We start from the raw sequence: 19,704 nt of genomic DNA, 5'->3' as shown, positions 1-19,704 counted from the left end.
CTTTTTTTCTTTATAATAAGTAAAAGTTAAAGTAAAAACTAAAGTTACAAAATCCAGCAATTTTTAAAACTGATTAGGGAAGCTGAAAAGATTGAAGCTATTACCACATTATTAAATATGACTCTTAAAACAGCTGCTTTTGCTATTAACATTACACAACAACAACAACAACTACTACTACTATTACTACTTCTGCTACTATTTCTACTCCTACTTCTACTACAACTCATAATGCTACTAGTACTGCTACTTTTATTATTGGCCACTACTGACACTACTACTTCTACTGCCACTAGTTTTTTATATTACTTCTACAAATACTACCAGTGTAACTGGCACTAACTATACTGCTACCGTTGCTTCTACTACTCCTCATTGCGACCGCACTGATTGGGATACGAGTGCCATCTAGAGGATTTGCACTCGATAGTTGCGTTGTTAGATGGACGGCGAATGTGCTGAATAAAAACGACACAACATCATTTTGTTCAGAAAACTTAGTGGTCGTTCGTCGCAATGGCTATGCTTAATAGCTCCATAACAACCATGGCGGTGTTTGATTAATCTCATATTGCGCTCAAAAACCCGATCAAGCAATTTGTTGATGCCTCAACCTCTTTTTCCATTCGCGTATTACGCAAACAGCGATGTAGACGAATACTTTTTGAGCGCCCGCCTTTTTGAGCAGAAAAATACTGTTTTTTTTTGTTTTTACTGTTTTAGTTGCTCTTGCGTTATTTTAAACACAAATTTTTAGCAAAACGTGTGAATTGATGGTCCCTTTATTAAACGTTATCATTACTTTTACAGTCATTTTTGCCTGCTGCGGCCATAATTCGCATTTTTCTGTAAAATATTCAGCCACACGATACACATTATGCACTCACTGTATTGGGTGGCCTAAGGGTTGCATTTAGAAGACCTCTTGCTTAAATGATCGAAAACACAAACGGTAACATTTTTTTCATATTTCACTGGACTGCATGTGTGTATCGAGCACGAAAGACTGTTGTTGCAGTTAGGTTGTTAGGATGGATGCGTTGGAGCCATTTAATTAACACCTAATTAACCGCTTCAGATATCAAAGCCAGGACCCTCCGTGTCCCATACTTTTGAAGTCCCGCTTGTGTGTTGGTTTTTTGTTTGTAAATTTTTCGCATAAAATATTCGCACACGTACATTCACACATCCACACCAAAGCACACACACACACTAAAACTCTCTATGGTTGGTAAAATTCCCTTAAAATGTGAAAAATCTTAGGATTAAAAAAAGAACTCACCCATGCACGATGCGCCATACGGAATCATACGACGGAAAGCTGTGAAACGTGGAAAGTACTGCAAAAAATTGTTGTTTTTTGTATTTTTTTTTCTTCCATCCACCAACCCTATTTCAGTCATTTTGAACAGCAAAACAGCGTGTCGTGCGTTGTGCAGATGAGACTGGCGTACCTTGCTTACGGAAACGTTTAGCATTCCTTGGTACACAGTATGATAACACATTCGAAGCGTTCATAATTTGTCGGCGGTTAATTTTTACGCTGCGACACCTTGGGATGGAGTAGAGAGGCAGATGAAAAAGCAAAAAAAAAAAAATACTCACACAAATGGGGGACAAGCACGCTACCACCTACACAGCCCCGCGTCACAGGATATGGTGAACAACGGGAAAGTGTGAAAAAGTACACCAACTTTTTTATCATGTTTTTTAAACCACTACCACCGTACTCATACGATCATTTTCATTCGTGTGGGTCGCCATTTGTTTTATCTTCTTGTTTCCGATCGTTCGTTCTGGCCGGAAAAACGCAGGCTGTTTCCCGTCTCCTGTAAATGTCCGGAGCCAGACAGTGGGGAAAAACAAGCTTCACAGTACTGTAAAAAAAATGTGTCGTTTAATTCGGGAATAACACACAACACGGGGAGTACAGACACCACGAAAGGGTGTAACTTTCATCTCCCGGCAGTAAAAAACCCGCCTGCTGAGCAGATTTTTGTACCAGGTTGAACAAAAAAAAATGTAGCCCTCTCGTTGTCGTTGTCGCTGAAGCACCAGCAAAATGGTAGGCGAGCAGTTTAAAGCAAAATGTTGATGCGTATCGTATGGGTGGCGCTGCTGATGCCGTTGTTGTTGTTGTTGTTGTCGTTGTTGCGTTTTACGCCACCCTCTTTATGCAGCAGGTGTCATGATGATGTAGAATAAAGAAATCCCATCACTGTGATGCACTGCCGGCGTGATAGCGGGCGTGATGATGGATTTTAATTTCACGCCAGTATACCTCCCGAAAAGGATTTATTAAAAGGGATCAATTAACTGGCATTTTGCAGCGTTTTGGTATTGAAGTGTTGCGCGAGTGTGAGATGGTTGTGTTGATGAAAAGTGGTTTTATTTATTTTAACCATAATCACACGACGTGACGATGCACGGTAATTATATAAACACAATATAATACATGTAATAATACTTTGCAGAACTGTTTGGTATTGTAATTGTTCAACAATGAACTGATTGGGATTTCGAATCAACTGGCATGAATTCGGTTAATTTTTATTGTTTTGATTATTTGAAAAGTTTGTTTTATTTACGTGTAATGTACACTACTCTTTTCTATCTAGGTAATGTTTTATTCAATTTGGTTACTTTATTTTTCTTACCTAAAGATCTTGTTTGAATAATGGTCAATCTGTTTTTGCATGAGAGTTGGAGGTAACGTTTAATACACCCCTTTTTTAAAGGGATACGAAGGCTGTGTCGTCCTAGCACTTACAGTTTATCGTTGTAGTGGTGTTTTGATTATAGTAATATACATACAGGGCGAAATATTTACGTGACCTTCGCCTGATTTACTATGGTCGAAGTCATTCAGAGTAATGTGAGGAATAGCACCAGTGCTTTGCAATTAAATTTTTAATTCTTATCACTCTTCATCTTAGGATAGGGAGGACAATGCGTATTACCCACTTTTAAGGATGGGATACGATGGTTTAGAAAATGGATAAAAAAACCTGAAAAACAGTGACATCAAAAAATCGTTCAGTAGCTGACGATTTGTGATCCGAAACAGACTCATAGCGTTACTTGGACTTTAATATATAAAACTATAGTAAACAAAAATATATAAGGAAAAATAACCACACACATCACAATGCGGTAACATTAACATGACTTTCCTTATGAGAACCCGTGAAGAATCCGGGATAACGTTAGCAATGGAAAAATGATTTTTTTCTCGGCTGACAGTAGAAAAAACGAAGAGATATCAAATTGGAACAAATTGCAGCTGGAGGATGTTGGTCCAGTTGGCGTACTAGGGTGGCATTAAGAAATTCAGCCGAATTTCATCTAAAATGGTCGCATTGAGTTTTGTCGTCATTGCTTGCCGCTGCGATGCCTTCTTCTTATTCTTCTTCTTCTTTTATTTGGCGTAATGTTCTTCTAGGCGGACATGCCGGCCTATACAGAGGTTTTCGAGACTTAATTCATTACCACGCAGCCGGATAGTCAAATCCTTGCTACGGGGGGACGATCCATTCTAGGCTTGTACCCATGACGGGCATGTTATTGAGTCGTTCGAGTTGGCGACTGCACGACAGGACCGCAAAACAAACTGCCGCACGATGTCTGCCAACACCAGCGGCCTTACCAACAACAAATCCAAACTTAAGTAGGCGTGACGTACACATAGTTGAACGCACTTTTAAAGTCGTCCCAGAATTCACCTATCTTGGGTCAAAGGTAAGCAACGACAATAGCATGGAAGCTGAGTTTCGCGCAAGGATGCTGGCTACCAACTGGTCATTCTACAGCCTGAAAAATCAGTACACCTCAAAGAACCTGTCGCGACGGACGAAGCTGGGACTATATAGTATCTATATAGTACCGGTACTCACATACGCCTCTGAGACATGGACACTGTCCAAATCTGACGAAACCCTCTGAGTCGGGTTCGAGAGAAAGATGTTCAGAAGAATCCTTGGCCCCGTATGTGTGGAAGGACAATGGAGGAGCCGCTATAATGACGAACTACACGGGATGTACGGCGACCTCACTGTCGTGCAGCATATCAAGCTCGCCAGGTTCCTGTGGGCTGGCCATGTTGTACGCATGGAAACGGACGAACCAGCCCGTAAAGTCTTTTTAGGCCGTCCACAAGGACAGAGGAGGACAGATGTGGTAGGCCCAAATTGAGCAGGATACCATGAAGGCGTTCGCCATTAAGGCCGGGATAACGGACTAGCAGTCGAAGGCGCGAGACCGTGAACGGTTTCGGACACTCCTGAGGCAGACCAAGACCGCAAAGCGGTTTTAATGCCAGATAAGTAAGTTATTAATTTGTGACAATACAATGCCATTTTTATATAAGTATTCAATTTAGGCAATTATCTATACCCACCTTATACGTGTAGATCGTGTAGATCGAATCGGAGGTTGAACATCGATCATAGGACACATAGCATGAATGTTCATACCAAAAGACTTACCTCGATCTCGAAAAGATATGAGATTTTAACATAGAGAGGATACAAGATTTCATTTTAATTTCCTTGTCATATTCCTGAATCTCAGCAATTTTGGTTTAAAAGTATAAAAATCATATCTTTAAGTGATTTGAGAAGCATTCCGATACCTTTATAAATATTCCCGAAATTGGATTTGCAACTTATGCTAGATAATAACTAGTCTTCAATCAGCACAAATCGACACACGCCCCATGCGTCACATTCGTACAGAAGGTTCATCGGTTTCTTTTGATGGAATTTACCCAAATTGCAGCAAATGCAACTAAAAAGAAAATAGCAGACAACTGTGTGCAATGCCGTGTCAGCTTGAGTAATGATACTGCTTCAATCGGATCAGAAGAACCGCTGTAAGTACAGATGAAAGGAAAAAAAGACACCTTCTCCCGGCGCATCGCTACTGCTGCTACTACTACTACTATGCCATGGCGGTGCGATAATGCTGTGAGAATACAGCGGACAGAATTTCAACGACATCATAAAACGAAGCAATGGGGTAGCGGATTCGTTAAAATAAATTTCCACTGATGATGATCGTCATGGAGTCAATAGGACAACGATTTGACGGAGCCGCAAATAGGTTTAACGTTTCAGCCCCGGGATGGAAATTTTATTTCAAACCCCTCACATTCCCTCAAATCCCCGCCGTGGGCGCTCTGGTTTAATCGTCGGCCGTCGGTTTGGAATGAGCGGAATGAAGCGACGACGCCACACACTTGTGTCAGATTAGGCGTTGAAAATTGACTGCACGCAGAGAAATTATTGGCATGGTCTGCTCTAAAGTGCGTGTGCGTGTGTGTGTCTGGCAGCTGAGACGGTGGCACAATTTATGTATTTAACCACATTGTGGTCCACAAGACGATCAAAGAAGGAAGAGGAAAAGTCATGTTATAATTGCGGAGTAATTGTAACTGTAGTAGTTAGTTACAAGTTTGCCAGTGTTGTTTTGGAACAAAAATTATGTGCGACAGTAGCAAATGGAACGATTTATGTTCGAGTATAATTGATACCTTTCAGCTATATAGCACACTACTTGTAGGTTTGCATCTTAGAATCTGGCCACGGCACAATGGGCATTTGCCGGGATGAGATTTAAAAAGTCAACTTTGTAATAGCGCAATTCCAAAGAATAGATTTCAATCTTTAGGGTTAAACTAAGAAAAATCCCAAATATGAGCTCTTTATCTCTACTGGTTCTCTACAATAGACCTATCAAAGTCGAGACTTCAAAGTCGAGAAGTCGAGAAAAAAATCGCAGAAATTTTTTTACTTTTTTGGAAAACTTTGAACCTTTCTATCTTTTTTTTATTAAGAACTGATTTTTATTAATTTATGCAATTTTACAAAGTTATTTAGTAAAACTTTACATACATTACAATACATTTGAATTGACTGATAGTTCATTTAAAATTCTGTTTAAATATATGATAAAAACTAAAGAAAAATCACTCCTGAAAATGTTCATCCTTATACATTTTGACTGATTGTCATTATGCAAGATTCATCGAGTTGCGTCGTCTCATATATATATCGCATAATAGTGTAATATATATACTGTCAATCTGTAAAGAAACATTCTGCGAAAGTTTGCGAATGCGAATTTTATTGACATCAACTTAATCTAAAAACTGACCCATGCGTAACTAGGCGGCTCCATACGTGCCTAGTAGTGATGGGTAATCCGGAGCAGAGTCATGGATCAACTCCGACTCCGGTGCGCAAAATATGACTCCGGCTCCGGATCATAACTGGATTCGACTCCGGATCACTCCGGATTACTCCGGATCACTCCGGATTACTCCGGATCACTCCGGATTACTCCGGATCACTCCGGATTACTCCGGATCACTCCGGATCACTCTGGATCACTCCGGATCACTCCAGATCACTCCGGATCCGGAATGACTGTCCATTATCGTTTAGACAATTCTTGATGAGTTCTTGATGACCAGTACTCACATACGCCTCTGAGACATGGACACCGTCCAAATCTGACGAAGCCCTCTTAGCCGCGTTCGAGAGGAAGATGCTCAGAAGGATACTTGGCCCCGTATATGTGGAAGGAGAATGGAGGAGCCGATATAATGACGAGCTATACGAGATGTACGGCGACCTCACTGTCGTACAGCGTATTAAGCTCGCCAGGCTCCGGTGGGCTGGCCATGTTGTACGCATGGAAACGGACGACCCAGCCCGTAAAGTCTTTTTAGGCCGTCCACAAGGACAGAGGAGGCGTGGTAGGCCCAAATTGAGGTGGCAAGATGGCGTGGAGGCGTCCGCCATTAAGGCCGGGATAACGGACTGGCAGACGAAGGCGCGAGACCGTGAGCGGTTTCGGACACTCCTGAGGCAGGCCAAGACCGCAAAGCGGTTGTAGCGCCGGATAAGTAAGTAAGTAGTTTAATCGTCATGTGAATTCATTCAGAGTCTTCCGAATTCATTCGGAATTGTTTGATTTAATTCGGAGTCGTTCGGAGCCGTCCGTAAAAAAGGCTTGTTTAAGAATTACACACGCATAGCGAAAGAGGAAAAAACACGAAATCGACTGACAATCGACGGAAAAAACACTGACGACTCCGACTGCAGCGACTTTGGACAATTCCTTACGGCCCCAGACGATTCCGAACGGTTCCGGAATAATGCTGGGTGGAACTACCTTCCGGAGTCGGATAGGAGTGGACTATCGCTGGGAATTTTTGATAACCGTACCCATCACTTGTAGTGGTTTATCATGTTCAAAAGTGCATAAAGTAATATTTATTTTTTTATTTATTTTTATTCAGATGTAACGGTCAAAAGTAATATTTATCATTATAAGAGTATATTGTAATAATTTGTGATATTATGAGCGTTTTGCAGTTTAGTTATTGTTTAAAAGTACATAATTCTCTTACTTCTAAGATTTTTTTTTACAATCTAGTTTCGCCATTTTCATAAGAACGAAATTAAAAATTAAAATGAAACTATGTAAGGATGGATATTATTTCATGTATACCACTGTATATAGAAATATAAAACAAACAGAACGATATGAGTGGTACGTTAGCGAGATTAGGACATTAAAGCTTTCGAACCGAACCGACAATCTAACGTACGAAGTGATAAGCAAGGTACAATATTAAATGAAATAAAAATAAAAATAAAAAAAGGAAATACCACAGCATGTTTTTATTATTTTAATAATTTATTAAACAATTAAAAATATGCTTTTGTTTCCACTGTATAAGAGGTTGTCTTACAATAGTAGCTTTTACTGCGCGTTTGTTTTTTTTTTTCAATTTTCTTGTTCTGTTTTGTGTGCACTTCTTGACTTATCATTTATTCACTCTCCACCCCCTGCTGCTGTCTCTATATACTTGTTTCTCAGCCTACAAAAAAGGATTGTATTCTGTGTGACGCAGGCTAGTTTTTTTTAAATCTAAACGCCTAATATTTATAAGTTTCTCGCACGTGCCTGCATCGGGGCCCCGTTTTGCCGTAGAATGGCAAATAATCCTAACACCCATAAACAATTGTTATTTTGTGTGTTTGATTTACGACTACCTCATATGCGACACATGCCTGGGCCACTGTCCTGGGTTTCGCTCGCTCTTTGATTGGACGCTGTTACGGTATTTTTGTGTGTATGTATGTGTGTATACAGCAGTAACGCCTTCAACATTTGTCCCCGGAACCAAACGAATTTGACAAGACTGTTAGAGAACAAAATATAACACTTGGCATTGCTTGCAAGTGTATCGTAAAACACAGAGGTGCAAACATAAGGATCCGTTCGTTTGATTTCGGTGACCCTGTAAAGTGTAGCTGCCGTTGGCGATCGCACGGTTTACCTTTTTTCGTCAACGCAGTAAATGAACAATATTCGTATACAGTCTATGTATCTGTTAAAACCAGATATTTTTAAAAAATTTCCTTTATTTCTAAATGTTTTCTTTTTCTTCTTCTTCTTCCGTGTCCTAACGTTTGTTGAACCTTTTCGCGCAAAACAATATCCCTTCTTATTAGATATTCTCGTCCCATTCATTGTATTGTGCATGATCACTGTTAATGTGTGTTCTTTCCTCTTCTTTCCCTAGCTGCCAGGCGGCACAGTTTGGACAGAGCTGCTGTTGCAGGGATTAAATAAAAAAAAGGAGAGCCTTAGATGCCTTTGGTTTTCCCTGTTCTACTACACGCGCTAAGCCCATTCTGCACCTACGTTAACAGTTTGGCTGTTGTGGTTGAGGAAATAAATTTGCCGAATAATTTTTCCACACAATCGATCGATAGATAAGTTGTTTTCAATTGCTTTTTGTCAAGTTATCATTTGTGATTAGGGGTTTGTTTTTTGTCCGTTTATTTAGCTGCATTGGAAAAAGGTGTCATTATTTTGGTTCTTTCTGCACGATACTAATACGTCCTCCCCCGGTCGTCCATGTGATGTGTTTTTGTTTGTTTCCGTTCACACCTTATTGTTCTGCCTTCGTTTCGTTTAGCTTACACGTCTAAATATCTATTCACTGTACTGTACAAAAGCGATTACACTTGTCGTGTCGTGGAGCCTACGCGCTGAGATTGCTCGGTAAGCGATCTTCGAGCGCTCGAGGTATTAACACGAATCGAACACGATCGATACCACATCTCCCCCCACCCCAATGATGGGCATCCAACAACGATGACAATAAATTACAAAACATTTACACTTAATTTTCTCATTTCTCGGCCGTTTATGTTTAAATATCCCTTTGCCCTACTTCATGGCTACGAAACTAAAGATTTGAGGGGAAGAGGGGGAGGGGGACAACGAGATACAAAAATGCATGAATGTATACGCGCCCTTGCAGTTGGTTGATATGTACACTTTAACCGATTTCCTTCCCGAAGCCAACAATTGCCAGCTGGTTGCTGTGAACCGTAGGAAGCTGGATGCGAACCGGTGTCTATTCTATTGTTAAGCATTGCATTGAAACAAAGCAGGACACAACACTGATTTCTAGTACGATGGGCAATCGGAAAAAAAGAAATAAAAGGTAACAAAAAAGTGTAACTCAAAAATAATGCAACATAAAACAAACTAATAGAAAACATGGGCGAGGACACTGGATAATGTCGTGTGCCCGACCAGTATCAGCACACCGCTAGCAGGTGATACAACCTCTGCTTAACTTAAGATCTAACCGTAATTCTTAACCGTCACTTGCAACCCTTCGCTAAAAAAGGGGGAGCAAAGGTTGCCGAGGGTGTGACTTTTATATGGCAATCTGAGAGAAACTTGCACTGGACGAGTATGAAAATTGGCAAATGAATGTGGAGAAAGTTAAAAAAAACATACACACACATACATGAAGCAACTAAATCCCACTACAAACGAAACAAAAACAAACGTAAACAAAACGATAGCGTGCAGATATACTTTTGCAAACTGTACAACACCGGCTACGGCTAATTCTCACACCGATACAGAGGAAACGGGAAATTCGAAGCGGTATAATGATTTTGAAGCGTTTTCTTTTTTGGGTTTGCAGCGTTCGTGTGCAAACCAGTTCTAGCAATTGAATTGAATGCATTGATGACTGCTGGATGATTTACACTCTACGAAAACACAGAGTAGATACTCTAAATGGGATGCTGATAATTTGCAAATATGCTGCATATAATTGATCGGCGATTATGTGGGCCGAAAAAGGAGGTTGGGGAGGGGGGATTGATTAATTATTTCCAATCTACGATGGGGTATATAAGTTGCTCAATTTTGAAAAGCATTTAAAATTAATTCTAATTACGTATAAAAGTTTCATCAAAATGCACCATTTTAGAAAGAGAGGGTTCACCGGAAGTTAGTTGCTCGTCGTCGTCGCTGCAGTCTGCGACACACCAATAATGTCGTCCTTGGTGGTGCAAGGTGTTCGAGTGTCTGAACGAAACTAAATATTGGCGGCAGTGGTATAAAACGTTGCCTTGGCTTCTTACACATACATGTTGTGTAAACGGGGGATTTGCATTTGTTGTATTTTTTTTGAGTTATTTCATCGGCATAGGAATGAGAAAAGGTATTGTCAATTGTGTTTCCTTCTGTTGTGTGCTGTTTCCCTCTTACTTTGTTCGCTGCGAATCAATCGCACACCGTAGACATTCTTCCCCATGTACAATATTATCGCACTGTTTTGTTACGTTCCTCTGCTTACGTTTGCTGGGGTGTTTAGCTCTATGTATAAAATATAACTTACAAACATCCACAACTCCATACACCTCCACGAACAATGTATCTATTTACCATCTCTAAAACACTATTCCACTACTATCCTCATCATCGACTAGAAAGAGAGCCGCTAGCTTGAACTGTCCTTACAATATGCCTGCCTGTCGGATAAGTTATTCATAAGGAGCTTTAAATGTAGGTTATGCATGTGTATGGGGGCATGATGCGCACGATTACGGATAAGGTAGATAGAGCGTAATGATAGCTTATGGTGTTGTGATCGTTAGTGATAGCATTTTAGTCTGGCTCGTGCCTTGTATGCACGAGAATAGAAGTAGTATCGATTTGAGTTGAGTTGATTTTAATACTATTAAGAATTGCTTTCACGCTCCATTTCACACCCGGTCGGCTCCATTGCTAACGTTTGCCACCATCACCACCAGCTTGCTGGCCACGTAGGACGAAAACGTTCCTTCTCGCCGCCTTCCTGGACTACTATCCCTGGGAGCAAACGGTTTCGCCTTCCAGCAGCGAATCGGTGAAAATGGAAGGGATGAGAGCCGATACGGTTTTCACAGTTCACTTAGATTGTTGGGTGGTATTCTTCGAGTTGCCGCATCTGGTCGAACGGTCAACTATATCGGACCATAATCGCTGAGAGCTTGTCCCGGTTGCGGACCGGGCAGCGTAACAACGACTGAGACGGCGCGCGGATCTACGACTGATCCGGATCCGGCAGTTAAGGTAGATGCGCCGCCGATATCTCCAGGTCATACGTGACTCAACGGTGCCTGCTTGAGAACGTGATGGTGCAGGTGGTGGTGGCTGGTGGAAGCTACACTGCCTACGGTTTGCGTGTACGGGGTGGCCAGCAGGGAAGCTGCCGCCGATCCAGGCACACCGATGCCGGACGTGGCGTACGGTTGGGGCAGTGGTGGCCGTGGCTTAATAAGCACCTGTCCTGCACCGGTAGGATCCGGCGAACCGAACAGTCTTCTCCAGAGCCGCCGCCACGAATCGACCGTCTTTCCGGACCAGATCCAAACGCCCGACGTGATGCCGACGGCCAGTGCCATAAAGTACTTCAGCATGAGCACCGAGTAGAGCGGCTTCTGCCGCAGCCCGGGCGCTACTTTGCACGGACAAGTTAGGCCCGTCATCCAGTCCTCGAAGTAAGACGCCTCGTACAGATGGCAGCCGATGACGATCGTTGCCGGTACGGTGTACAGCACACTGAAGATGCCTATCCGAATCATCAGCTTCTCGAGTTTGTCTGCCTTCGAGCCAGCACCGATACCACCCTGCTGCTTGATCACGGACCGGATGCGGAAGAGCGATACAAACCCGGCCATCAGGAAGGTGGTGCCGACGACGAGATACATAAAAAGCGGGGCAAGCACAAAGTTTTTCAGATTTTCGACGGACGTGTTGCCAACGTAGCAAATCCCCGCCACGGGATCACCATCGACAGCGGGCCGCAGCAGTACCGAGACGGTCTGCACGGTTGGAATGAGCCATGCGGCAAGATGGAAGTACTGCGAATGCTTCGAAATTGCCTCGTTGCCCCATTTCAGGCCGGCCGCCAGGAACCAGGTGAACGACAGGATCACCCACCAGATCGAGGAGGCCATGCCGAAGAAGTAAATCATGATGAAGATCATGGTGCAGGAGCTCTGTCCCGTCGAAGGGTACTTGATCGATTTCCCGTCGCACGCAATTTCGTCGTGGCCGAGAAAGATGCGCGTGAGATAGCCACAGGAAACGATGAAGTAGCACGCCGACAGGAACACGATCGGTCTCTCAGGGTACTTGAACCTTTCGGTGTCGATGAGGAAGGTGGTCAGTGTCATTAGAGTGCTTATGCCGCAAAGGCCGGACCACAGCGCTATCCAGATGCCGGCGAAGTCCTTTTCCTCCTGGGTGAAGAACGCCCCCCGACACGGGATCGCGCAGTTTTGCACGTCGCCGACCCTTTCGACACTTTGGTTGCTGCTTAGGCTGCCGTGATGGTGCAGTAGTGTTGTGGTGCTGCTTTCCCTCCCCAGGGTGACCAGTGGCTCCCGGCACCGGCACATGCACTCTTTTGTTCTTTCCCCTGGGGGATTTTGGCAGTTTTTTGAATTCTTGCCCTTGCATTTGTTGTTCTGCTGATTGCCGCCGCCGCTGCTCTGGCCACCGCTGCCACCGTGCGATTTGCGGGTCGGCTTGCCAGAGTGTCCCGAGCTACCGCTACCACCGCCCGACGACCCTCCTGCGCCGCGGTCTTCGCCATGCTCTTCCTCTCTCGGCATCTCCATGCACAAGTTGTCGCTGTCGCCCGATACGGGCAGATTTTCGCAAGCCATCCGTTCCGGCCAGTTGAAGCTGTACGACTCCATAATCGGTGCACAGCCGGCTCGGGCCCGCTCGCACACGCTGCGGCACACCGGCAGCGGTTTGTGGTAGTCCTCGATGCAGATCGGGGTGTACATCGAGCAAAGGAAAAACTTCAGATCCGGCGAACATTTGATCTCTACCAGCGGCCAAAACTGGTGCACCTCCAGGCCGGCTTCCTCCTGCGTTTCGTGGTTCATCTCGTTCGGAAACGAGGTTAAATTATAACCGATGCCCCGGCACATCGGAATGGTGATCTCTTCGCACCGCGAATTTGGATCTTTCGGCACGGCAGGTACGTGCGGCATCGGGCTGACACCGGAATGATAGCTACATTCCGCTACCCCACTGATCATGAGCAGCAGTATCGGCAGTACGCTTACTGCACAGCGTACTCCAACGGTCTGTTGCAGTGTACTTCGCACCGTGTGTCGTCTGTGTTTACTTCGCGCCAGTGCCATTGTGTCTGTATGTTCGCCAAACGCGTTACGTTGTATTTGTCTGGATTGTGACTCTGGCAGGCGCTCTATCGCTACTTCACGATAATGTAGCTTCGTGCACTTGTCGCACACTCTGGTGGTGCTTTTATTGCTCAATTGCTCGATAAGCTGATTAAATCCCGTTTTCCCTTTGGTCTTTACGGCTAGATTGTCCGCATCGTGCTGCTGAACATTCCGTAGCGGTGCGTGCTACATATACGACGACTAATTGCATTCGGGCGTTGTTCAGTAATGCTTCTCTCTTGCTCTCGTTGCGTACACAAAGCGTAGAATTCTGTAGAATAAATTAAAACAGACGAAAAAAACAATCATCAGTGGGTGAAAATTAAAACAAAACAAAAATCTACGACAGTATTACAAAATTCACAGAAAATTGGCACGACAAATTGACATTTGAGTAATGCTCCATCGTTTGCGATTTTAGCTCATATGCTGTTGTTTGCTTCCATACGAATTCAAATTCGCAGCAAACATTAAACAAAAAATGCTTCTTTTGCCAGATACGGCAACTAAACGGCTGCTTTATCTCCGTTAACCTACCTTACAACAGTGCATATGAATGTCAAGAGCAAATGTACTAAGTGAAGTTGGGTTCAGTACGAGTAACATCCTTTCGTACGTTAGCGGCAACGTATAAGTGACTCTATACAGAAGGGTCCACCACACTTCCTTCGGAATTATACCAGAAAAGGGTTTGGTTCGATTAAACGGTACAATTGTTTAATGCAGGAATGATGCGCTCTTCCTTATCGACCGACGCCTCTGAAAGTGATGAGTGCCCGCTTGACTTACGAACCAATTCATGCCAATGGGTGAATGGGAAGCTGAAGCCGCCTGTGGCGAAAGCAGTCCTATGCGCGTGTACTATTGCATTGTGTGTATTACCGCTCCAAGAAGCAGATTCTCGGAAGACGACGGGTCTTTGTACGGCTTCTCTTGGGGATCTCGGAGGAGAACAAAAAGCGAGCATAATCGCTTGCGGAACAGACAACCGACCGCTTAGGGTGAAGTGTTTGAAAGGTGTTAAAATTATTACACAAGCTGGGTGTCGCCTTACGGGTAAGCTGTTCGATACACCCAGAAGGTGTTGGGGGGACACTTGCGCAGATTGTCCCTCTCCTAAAGGTGCGGACTCAAGCGAGTTTTTGTGTAGAAAACGCCGGGGCGTTAAGTTACCATCACTGTATCAGATTTCTGCCACCCAATGTGTGGTTTGGGCCAAGAGTTTTCTTTGCATTTTGGCCGTTTTTGCTTCGTTTGCTTTATGCATCGATAAAGCTGATTTTTCGCTTACAATTGATAGGTGTCGTAGCGTCAACCTGTGCGCTAGCGTGTTGCTAAAGGTTGACACTTGGAGTTTCTTATCCCATGTTTTCGTGTCATTCCGTCATTCATGTTGTGCAAAGAAACCTCCCTTCGATCACGGTAATCTAATCATGTGCCGGGTCTCCTCGGCAACATATGCGCAGCAGAGCAAATGTCAAACGGGGGTTTGAGTGTTACTCAGCCAGAGATCTGCCGCTCGTGTGATTCTAACTGTGTATATATTAACAATTACCCCCCTGGTATCGTGAAGCAGGGAACCATTTCAACGCAAAAAACTATTTGTACATTAATTTTTGAACGCAAATATTCATTGAAACCATATTTTTGCAAGCGTTTTCTAAGCCCATGTTTGCGAACCGTGCATCTTTTGCTCGTGCCGATTGAGCTAAAATAAGGGACAACAGGAAGTGATCAATAACGACCTATTCGCAATGTCTCTCGCTCTCTTTCTCTCCCTCTCCACTGGGCGTGTCTATCATTAGGCCTCGTGTTCAGGTGAATCTGCCATCGTACATATACATATTCCCAAGCATATGTCATCCGGTTCACTACGCGAAGGAAGAACGAAAATTAAACGGATGGTGTGTCACGGACGGAACGTTTGGATGGGGTGTGCTGCTGCTACTGCATGTGCTCGGGTAACTTGGGCTCAAACTCATATGTTTCATCGAGTCGATGTGTCTGAACCGGTAGCAGACAGTTTAGAAAAGAAGGAGAGCATTAAATTTTATTATCTGTAAACTATTTTTATCGAACTTGCGCGTGGGTATCCGACGTTGTTTGTCTTTCAGCATTCTTGGCCACTGCCACCACTCGGGGTTCTCCTGCGGGGACGAGACCAACCTGCACTTGTGTGCATTGCATAGCCGGTAAGAAGCATCTGTAGGAATGGTGTGTGCGAAGGAATAACAAACCGAGGAGGAGGTTGTCAAAATCAAACCAGACACCGAACTGGCTCTGCTGCTAACGGAAGATGCTGTTCGAATGCTGCTGCAGATGTGTCTACCACGGTGGGGAAAGTAATGCACAACTAGTCGCTATGGTTCTGTCCTGCACCAGCACACTCAGGTACGGTACGAGTAACATGCAAGTTAGTTCTAGTGCGATGGAGTAAACATGAACGCAAACAAACAACTGCATCTGGAAGTGGCTAGCATCGGGGGCAGTGCAGCAGACCGTGTATATCATGCAGACTTCAACGGAAATGTACACAATGTTACACTAGAAGCAGGGAGATGCGCTATACGCTGGAATGATTTTACTTTTTAGTGTTGGTTGTTGCATATTACACTCGAAAAGAACGTTAAATTGTTTCTAGTCGAACGAAATAGTTTTATGTTGCAATGTTGAGGAAGGAATACGTGTGCAACGAGCAATAAATGGTTAAAATCTTATTAATTGCATATTCTTTATATTTAATTCTCTACCAAAACTGAGCAGCCTCGGTTGAATGATACATTTCATATTTACAATGTTAATAGATTAAACGAACGAGGAATGATTCATAGACGTGCAACTGAATTATTTCACAAACATTTAATTACAATCAATTTTGTTTACGCCCTTTCTCTGTTCACATACACACACACACACACACACACACACATTTCCCTAGATCTTTCTCGGAAACCCCAAAATATCTAGCGTTAATTGCATTTTAATTACCAAATAATCCAAATGCACATAGACGCGCTGGTTTTGCAGCCGCTGGGACCGACCAAGTCCGGAAAGTAACGCAATACGGAACATTAAAAAAGGGAACAGCCGGAAAACGAGCACCAACCAGAGCGTAGGGACATCCGCTACCGTTTACATTATGCTCAGTTCGCCACGAATAGAATTGAATTAGTTTACGTACCAGCCGTGGACGAACATTAGCGATCGTCCGGCATCGTGGTGGTAGTGCAAGTGAAAGGGTCACATGAGCGAGTTAACCGAACTAACTCGAACCAATGGGTGTATCGATTGACACGAGGGTGGATTGTTTACAGCAAGAATAGAAGGTAGGTACGGTGTGTTTACAGGACGAAGCTGTAAATACAACATCAAATTCTCACAAAACTATTTGGAATAACAAAAAAGTCTAAAAAGCTTTGTTGTTCATTTTGGCAAATGAAATAACGGGTGAAGAAACCCGTGACTTTAAATTAGACGAATGTAAAAGTATGCCCGAGCACAGAAAACTGCCACTCGAATGATTCACCTTGTCCGCAACCTAGCTTGATCGTCGAACCTTTACGCAGCTTGCGTATGATCGTACTTTGCGTGCAATGATCGCAACGAAACGCAACACCTCTGGGCGCAGCAGCAGCAGGTCAACGCAATGCGCTTGTTGTTATTCAAATTTATCGTTTCCCAACGCCGGGAACCAGATCTTGTCCCGCTGACAACCTGTTTATAAAGAAAAATGTTGAATATCTCTCGACGTACTAGGGGTCCGCTCTTGTGATCCAAGAAGCGTGTGTCGCCCCGGTTCGTTAGCGATTGCGGAGGAGCCTGCAGTTGAGCCCCCGCTCGTTGTGTGGTTGCTTTTTCTCTCTCTCTCTCACACACTCTCTCTTTCTCTGTTTCACAAGTCTAGAGCAACGAGATTGTCGTACATTCCACCACTTTCTGACTTTCCAAGGTGCATACATACATGCGGGGGTAATTTATGGGACAGATTTGTGTAAAATGAAGAAAGGGGAAAATAATGAACAAGAAAATAACAGAAAAGGAAAGAACACACCGACGATATGTGCTCCAATCCATACTCTACCCGTGTACACTACATAAATCTCCAACATCAACAACACTCAGATGGTGTCAGTGTGTGTGAGTGTGTGTGCGTTCGATCGTGCGTCGATTATTTGCATTTTAATTTATAAGTTTATGAATCTGCGCCAGTTTGTGGGGTAACCCACATAGAAGACGCCCGGGAACAATTCGTCCACCTCGTTGCATTTTAATGCACTATTCTCATTGGTCTTGTGGCGCGTTGTGCAGTGTTTACGGGTCACCATGGCGTCAATATTCGATCATCCCCTCTGGGACTAGCCCGTCCGCCCGGGCTATTAAAAGCAGGGAATAAATGGGCTGCACAGGAAAGGGGTCACACGAATGGCGACGAATGTGTCATTTGTTTATATTTATTTTCCAATCAATTACTTAAGCGACTCCGTGGGCTGGCATCATCGATTAAATTCACGATCGCGTCCGCTTGGCGTGGGCAATTTGGTATTTTGCATCTCCACCGCATCCGTAGATTGTGCGCTGTACACTCGATGATGTTCGATTAACTTTAACTATGGGCCAACTACAGGCCAGAGGTAAATGGTATGTGCGGTGGAGAAGCACGTTGGAAAAAGCTGTATCTGAAGCGGACTTTGCTCATTGCCACTTTGCTTCATCCGTTAGTGATTCTTCAAGATCATCACACTTTCGCGCTGTGATCGTTTGGCAGCGTAACAGTGTCCAATAAATATTTTGACAGCAAGCCGGAGCAATCGGCTTGCGATGACCTTCTTGGGCAACGATTGTCAATTGCAGTAACAAAAAAGAAAATATTTGTTTAAAAAAAACCTGACAAAACACAATTGAAAACTTTCGGTAACGCCTATCGACACTACGACAGCGACCGCGAGCGAATGCTAGTGGGCCCTTGGGTTCAACCAAAAGGGGCGAGACTTGAGCAATTTTATTGAAGTAGAATCAATTGACTTCCAATCGGCCGATCGATGAAACGAAGGTTCTGCAAGCAAGCGTCGTTCAAATTGCTTACGGTATCCATATGTATGAGTAGAACGTAGTAGAAGAAATGTCATCTCAATAAAGTTTCATACAGAATTCCATGCGACGGATCGAACGAAAAGCCACCACCAATACTATCGAGCAAAAGATTGTTCCTTCCCCTAACGGCGGTGTTATGAGCAGAGAATCGAGTGTAAAGATAGTTGATAAACCATATTGCATATTGTCTCCTTCCGTTTTGCGGAATTCTTCTACTATCAGGCAAATCATGAACATGTTGCCATTTCTTCGTTTATCGCTGAATCTTGCAACAGCTTAAGGTGGAGTGAGCGTCGCACAGCAGCAGCATTCGATTTAAGCGGGTGGGGATTGTAAGCAACAAAGCAGGGAAATATAAAATCGATACGCAATTGCGATACACGCGTAAGGAAGGCACGATTACCAAACAATCGTTCTTGATGTGTCAGTTGTTTCGCATACCTGGTGTGGTGGACGTCCCACACATATGGTTTTAGTTTCCTATTCCGTTTAGCCTACAGCAATTCAATCAAGAGTAATGTAATAGGTACACACAAGAAGCTTTACAGTCGTTTCCCTCCCTGCGCTCATGTTCGAAAGGTGCTATGAGTGCCGGCCGGGGACTGTCGACAGTCGTCGTGTGTGCCGGTCAATATTGACGCATTCACAATCGGGCATAGAATTTGGATAAAGGGTTACAAGGAAAGAAGAAAAAAACCGAATCATGAAAATACAAAATAAACACAACAACTCTTCGAAATGATGCCAAGTGTTATAGATATACGCTTGCGGGCATAAAGTACACGACGTTATGTTCATTTTGATTTTAAAACAAGTTAACAACCGAACGATCGCGTTGGAACGATCGGTAGATTTGACACAGTGCGACATTAATTTGTTCACGCCTCCGTGGGCAAAAGCTAACACTTCGCGTGAGGTGCAAATTTTTACAGTTCGCTGTGGATGGAGCTGCGGTAGGTCGAAAAATTGCTTAAATTTTGTTTTTTTTGACCACTTTTAAGTTCAGCTTGGAGACAAAATCAGCCTCTCACTCGTAAAA

At 43.7% G+C, this 19,704-nt stretch overlaps 1 protein-coding gene across 6 annotated transcripts in view; it reads right to left on the bottom strand.

The window, feature by feature from the left end:
• Window positions 1–7,683: 7,683 nt before the first annotated feature.
• The window catches only part of LOC120960024 (frizzled-2), a 64,040-nt gene continuing 52,019 nt past the window's right edge, over window positions 7,684–19,704 (bottom strand). For all 6 annotated transcript variants that reach the window (XM_040383891.2, XM_049608503.1, XM_040383889.2 and 3 more), the window contains one exon: window positions 7,684–13,845. In XM_040383891.2, the coding sequence (XP_040239825.1) occupies window positions 11,469–13,532 (2,064 nt within the window). In that variant the 5' untranslated portion in view covers window positions 13,533–13,845 and the 3' untranslated portion in view covers window positions 7,684–11,468. The remainder of the gene's footprint in view (window positions 13,846–19,704) is intronic.

The sequence above is a fragment of the Anopheles coluzzii genome, chromosome 3 (assembly GCF_943734685.1).
Source record: "Anopheles coluzzii chromosome 3, AcolN3, whole genome shotgun sequence".
Taxonomy (NCBI): Eukaryota; Metazoa; Arthropoda; class Insecta; order Diptera; family Culicidae; genus Anopheles; species Anopheles coluzzii.
Note: the sequence above shows the minus strand (reverse complement) of the source record. Positions and strands in the feature narration are given on the sequence as shown.